The sequence below is a fragment of the Rhagoletis pomonella genome, unplaced genomic scaffold (assembly GCF_013731165.1).
Source record: "Rhagoletis pomonella isolate Grant_MI unplaced genomic scaffold, Rhpom_1.0 Rhpom_scaffold_00011, whole genome shotgun sequence".
In the NCBI taxonomy this organism is placed as follows: domain Eukaryota; kingdom Metazoa; phylum Arthropoda; class Insecta; order Diptera; family Tephritidae; genus Rhagoletis; species Rhagoletis pomonella.
In genome coordinates, this window is record NW_023458565.1 from 17,453,289 (window position 1) to 17,459,927 (window position 6,639).

Genomic DNA, 6,639 nt, shown 5'->3' on the forward strand with positions numbered 1-6,639 from the left:
CTAGCGCGTCAAATTGTTAAGGATGCCGGTTTTGGGCATTCGGCGAGCATAGCGCGTTATGGGGGCCTGTTACCGCAAGTAATGCAGGCACAGCAGGCGATGGCGCGTTCCGTTGCCGTCTTGGATTGTGAATCGAGTGACTCGATGGCGTCTGCGTCGGGTAAGCGTGCGCGTTTGGCCTCCACCGAGACAACGGGCGCGGTGACGCCTGCCGATTTTGGTCTGAGTCGGGTAAGCAAATAAAGTTCTGATAAGTAGATAAATTGCGTCAAGGCTGGCTGCATTGCGAACGCCTGCAATTAACTAATCCAGAATGCTTTTTTTGCTTTTCAAATATGCTTTAGCTTCAGCTTACGGTGGCTCATACGAAGGAAAACGCTTGGGTCGAGAGTACTGGCAATGTACTCATATTTTCTTTATAATTAGGGGCTTTATTTCCAATGTAATTGGAAAATATTTTTTACCACACGGGACGGAAACAATATACGATTAATTTTGCTTGTTAACCAGGAGCCTTCTTTTTGTCCTAAACTTCTTTCTTACAGTTTTCATCCCTCGTTTACTTGACTAAAGAAACTTATTCAATACCCTATACTTCTTCATCTTAAACCGAATAGTTCTTCTCTGAATATTCCTGCTCCAGAAAATTCTATATTCTCGTCGTTAAAACAATTAGACCTCAATATTTTGTAGGACCAGAAGCAGCTTGGTTTTCGAGACAAGTTGTGATCGTCCAAAATTATATATATAAACACATATTAGAAAGGATTTATCTAGTCGCTAGTCGCTTTTTTATTAGCCTCAAACCTCATGCGGCTCAAATTCTCCCGGCAGAAAGGACCAAGGTTGAATGGAAAGATACCGTGGCTGCATTGGATGAAAATAGTCGGATCATTTCGTTTTACTTGTTGATTCTTAGCACTGGGTGAGAAGGAGATTTTGTCAAAAGTACATCATCGTTGGATAATTTTTAAACTATGGTATTCTGTTAGGGCGTGGCTAATTAAATAATTAAAATAGACTTTTTGCCAGGAGTAATAAAACCAGAATACTTTCTACCACAGTTGTAAAGTAATCCCTTTAATCACAGATAGGAAAAATAAAGTAAGGGTTTCCCACCGGACCACATGGTCTAAATACACAAATTCTTAACTCAACCAACGCTGGCTGCACCTACTACATACAAATAGAACGCCCTATTTCAGAATTTTATTGAAAAACACCCTATCTCAGAACTCGTTTCAAAAACGCCCTGAGATAGGGCATTTTTGAATCGGCAGCTGAGATACGGCGTTCTTTAATCAAATTCGGAAATAGGGCGCTCTTCAATCAAATTCTGAAGTAGGGCGTTCTTGAAAAGTTTTCTAAGATAGGGCGTTTTCGAACTGGCTGCGGATATAAGTCGATCTTCCACTCAGGTATCGATATCCTCAAAATAAAAAACAACGTCTAAAATTTAAACTCCATCAATTTGTCCAAAACTAGAATTATTTTCCATCGAGTTTAGTTGATTTTTAACCGACTTCCAAAAAAGGATAACCTCTATCAGTTCGTCGGAGTATTTTTTTTTTGTTTATGTATGTTAGCGCATAACTTTGGACCACGATGAACCGATTTCGATAATTCTTTTATCATCGGAAAAGTAGTGTCCCATACTAATGTGGTTTAGTTCCGATCATTGGATCGAAATATATATATATATATATATATTTTTTTTTTTCGGTTTTTTTTTGCTAAAAATTACTTCTTTCCTGTAGTTCTTTGTAAACATATATTTATTTATTGCAATACATACCTATATATGTATGTGTATTATTTAGCAATGATATTTTTATCACAGACTCAAGAAAATAATTACAGTATTAACAAGAGGTATTAAAAAAATAGTTGTTATTAAACTAAAAATATTTTAAATTAAGTAATTAGATTGCAATAGCACGAGGTTATAGTTACATTTGTTTTGTTACACTTCTAGAATAACTATTTTAAAATGTACTATTTATGTATTTATTTAATTTTATTCTTGTATTTATTTTATTGTGTTTCAGTTTTATTAAATTTATAAATTAATTTTATTTTCTTCTTTTTTCAATTTTTTTATTTTACTTTATTTTAAAATTTGTTGTGTCGTTTTTTATTTAAAATTTTTTTACTTGACTCAATTTTTTGTAATTTGTTATTTATTACGTTTTTTGTTTAAGTTATTATTTTTTTATTATTTCAAAAAAAACTTTATTCACCTGCTTTTGTTTCTTTATTTTATTTAGTCTAAAATTTTTAGTTTTACTTTATTTTAACTCGTCCAAAAATTTTTGGTTTGATGTAATATGAATAATATATATATATATTTTTTGTTGTTATTTTATTTTATTTTATTTCATTTTGTTTTTTATTATTTTTATTTTATTTCGTTTTGTTTTATACTATTTTTATTCCATTTACCTAGAAATCATTTTTTAAACTTTATTTTCTATTTATTTTGTTTATTTTATTTATTTAATTTTTAGTTATTTTTTTTTTTTACTTTTACTCTACACATTATTATTTTTTATATTATTTCAAAAAACATTTAATATCACTGCTTCGCCCAATTCAATTTTTTGATTTCTTTTTTTGATGTAATATAATTTATTTATTTTTTTTCATTTTGTTTTATAATTTTTTTATTGGCGGCCGATGTGGTGTAGTGGTAAGCAGTGCGCGCTTCCACTCCGTAGAGCCTGGGTTCAAGCCCTGGTCAAAGCAACATCGCAAAAATTTGTAGAATAAAAGTGTTTTCTTAGCAGCCGGTCGGAGTCGGCGTAAAACCGTAGGTACCTCCCCTTTGTGTGGAGGAGGAGAAGCTCGGCCAAACATATTTATTCTGTATTTATTTTATTTATTTAATTTTTAATTGTTTTTTTTTTAATTTTTATTTTATTTTATACTTTTACTATACTTTTTTTGTTTTTCTTTCGTTTGGTTTTTACTTGATTGTTTAACTTTCCTTTTTTTGTAAAATTACATATATGGTTTGTTTGTTTGTTTGTTGTTTTTTATTTGATCTTGAATTTTTTTTAAATAATTTTATTTCCTTACTTCTTTTTTTAATATTTTTATTTCATTTACTATTCAAATTTTTCGCTTTTTTTTTGTTTTATTTTATTTCATTTTATTTCTTGCTTTACTTGTTTATTTTATCTTATCTTACTTTTTTTTTTTTTTTTTTTAAAAAAAAATTTTTTTTTGTTTTATTTTTTATATTCTTACTTTATTTGTTAATTTCATTTATTATTTAACTTTTATTTTTAATTCTGACTTGAATTGAAACAGAATCGTTTCCTTATTTTATTTTATTTTTCATTGTTCTTTCTGTAGTTTTGCAAATTTTTAGTTACTTGTATAAATTATAGTAATTAGTTTACCTTGATTTTTTTTTTAATTTATATTGTGGATAACGGTTGCTTTCTGTTATGCGTTTGTTGATCTATTTATATATTTTATGTAAGTAGTTACATTTGAACAACTCACTGCCTAACAAGCGAGTTTTTTTTTTAAGTTCCATCGCTTCATAAATAGTATACATATTAATTTAAAAATATTGCATAAAAATTACGAATAAATTTGCGCTTAAAACAAACCAGAAAAAACGCTGTTTACTTATTTGCTTTGCTATCAAATCGTTTGAGCTTGCCATTATCACATTTGCTGTTCACAAACTTTAATTCAATTCCCAAATTTAAAGGACTCAACAACTGAGGATTCGCGTTATAATCTCTTCGCTATGTATCAGAAATTTTCCAAACCACCATTCGATCTAACGGATATCAGCAAATTTAAGTGAGTATTTTTCTAGGTTCCCCACTCTCCATATTTACTGTACTTGATACTCGTAATAAGCCTGTTGTCGTACTCCAGGATTTATCTTCCTTACTAAATCAGACTATTTCTGACTATCTTCTGGGGTACTGAAACAAACTAAATAACAATTCCCTTCTTTATTTGTAGCCTCAACAAGTCCGAATATGATGACAATGATAACGATTCGCGCCTTTCATTCAGCAATTCCAGTTCACCTTCCATGCCAGTAAGTACTTTCGAACGTATTTCACCCACAAACTTTTCTGTAAATTAACTTATGCATATAATTTCTATTCACACTCACATAAAGCCTTCACAGTTTTTTTTTTAATGCCACTTTTCCCCCACCTTATTTTTATAGCCCAGCTCCCTTGAAAATGAGCGCGACCTATCCGATTCGATGAAGTTCAAAAGTCTAACCTCTTTTGCTGCCAACGTCATTACCACCACAGCAGTTCATAGTGGCCAAGAGCTGTTAGATTCCCCAGATCACGCGAAACCCTCACCCAATCATCAACAACGCAATCAAGCAAAGCTTTTGGGCTGTCCCACCACCGAATCCACCACTGTTGGTTTGCATAACAATTCACCACTAGGCGGCGTACAAGTTATCTCGGCAGCTGGTGGTCACATCATTGCTGTGGCGAATCCAGCGCTGGCACTGAGTCCAACACTCAATGAGGCGCTGAGTCTAAAACGTGAGGCGAATTCACCGGAATTGTAAAAACTATGAGAAAGGAAGGAAGAGCGTTTGAAAATTGGGTTGGGAAGTAATGGACTCAAGCGCGATTAAATATTTCACAGTTCAAAACTTAAGTACATACATAGATTTTTAGTTTTAATTTGTTCGTTATAAAATGAAAACAAAGAAAGATAAATATTATGAAATCGTGCAATTTATGTAGAGTAAGTAATTTATTAGATTACATACTTATGTACATATAGTTATACTGTAAATAGAAAAACTTTAAAAAATATAAACAATTGATTTGCACATTTTTAAACTACCACGAACCACAATGAAACTGCCTTTTATGTGTACAGTTAAATAAGGAAATAAATGTTGAAAATCATTAACTATAATTTTAAATACTTTCATTGAAAAGAAAAATGGAAAATCCAAATTCAACTACATACAAAAATAGTGTATTTTGAATAAAATCGGACCACTAAAAGATATAGCTGATTGTTCAGATATGAGATTTTGCAATATAAATCTTTCATTTATGCAGATAGGAACATGAAATTTCGCGATTCAGAGCGAATTTGCAGTGAAAATGACAAAGAACCTCAAAATCCTGACGTGCGAGAGCCAGATTGGGATTTAGCACCAAAAAATCTACAAGATACGATTTGTTTTACTCGGCTGATAACAAAAAATTTAAAATTTGTCGAACTCTGTTATAGGTGCATTCTTTTGCAACCGAGCTACAAAAGAACACTCGCTTAAATGACGAAATACATGCACAACAACAACACAAACTCGGCTATTTATCCGCGACCTGAAGGGTAGTGTTGTTAAGTTTCAAAAACTGCTCTATTGTGAATTTTTAATGAGTAATTGGAGAGGGAATCTTTGTTTCCTTATATACATGACCACGGCCGATGTGGTGTAGTGGTTGGAAGTGCGCGCTTCCACTCCGCAGGACGTGGTCAAACCAACATCGCAAAGAAAAAATATAGCAAGGGACCGGCTCCGAGCGGCGATTGTATTTTTATGAGAAGTATTTTTTATTGCAGAAATACACTCGGATGTTTGCCATTGCCTGCCGAGGGGCGACCGCTGTTCAGAAGAAAGTTTGTGTAACAACATCAAGGCGCACGCCACAAATCGGCGGAGGAAGCTCGGCCAAACACTAACATATGTATGTGTAAGCGCCAATCGATTATTATTATTATTAGGGTGGTCTTTAAATATAGGAAGCAAATTTTTACATCAGATTTCTTTATCCTCAACCCCTACTTCGATGCTACTATAGTCGAGGATATCACATATAAATTTTGGTTCCGATTGGAGACGGTTAAGGCGCGTCGCACAGGGGCAATGTTCAGATTCCTCTATGTAGACTCAAAAACTTAAAATGAATTTTTTTCACCTAATACCCAAAATCGAGACTACTTTAGACGAAGATACCACATATAGATTTTGGTTCCGATTGGAGTCGGATAAGTCGTGTCGCACAGGGGTCAAACTTCAGATTATCCTACGAAAACGTCTTAAACGATTGCAATCGGGACCAAAATTTGTATGTGATATCTGTGATCGTGGTATTACCGATTGAGGGGTTAAGACTGAAAAAATCATTCGTTTGATTTTAAGAACCACCTTTGTATACCTACATACATAGATGATTTTACCAAAAAAATGCTTACTTATACCATACATACATATGCATTTGTAGTATCCTGAATTCAATACGGAGCAATTAAACTCAATCTTTTCTCGACTCTATTTGGCTGTAACGCTCGCGACTACTGAGTTTAGCGAATATATGTAGAACCCAGTCGTTCCTCATCGACCACTTATGTATATATTCATGGCATAGCAAATCTAAGTATTCGAATATTGTAGTTTTTGCAATTCCACATGAGCGTAGGGCACATTTTTCCCCCATACATTGTGCTACTGTCCTTACTTGTTTCCATTATTTTCCGTAGTGTAGAAATGAGTGGAACAGCATTTCAACTAAGCGCCGTATAGTGGTAGTGTCAATTTTTTTATATTTACATACATATTACATATGTATATAAATGGTTTATTACATGTATACAAATTTCAACAAAAAAAAAAAAAAAAAA

General features: G+C 32.7%; 1 protein-coding gene across 1 annotated transcript in view; it reads left to right on the forward strand.

Annotated features, from left to right (window-relative positions):
• The window catches only part of LOC118747198, a 7,511-nt gene extending 2,623 nt beyond the window's left edge, over positions 1–4,888 (forward strand). Inside the window, exons 4-7 of the mRNA XM_036481187.1 lie at positions 5–231; positions 3,725–3,819; positions 3,988–4,066; positions 4,202–4,888. Coding sequence (XP_036337080.1) covers positions 5–231; positions 3,725–3,819; positions 3,988–4,066; positions 4,202–4,564 — 764 coding nt within the window. The 3' untranslated portion in view covers positions 4,565–4,888. The remainder of the gene's footprint in view (positions 1–4; positions 232–3,724; positions 3,820–3,987; positions 4,067–4,201) is intronic.
• The last annotated feature ends 1,751 nt before the right edge of the window (positions 4,889–6,639 follow it).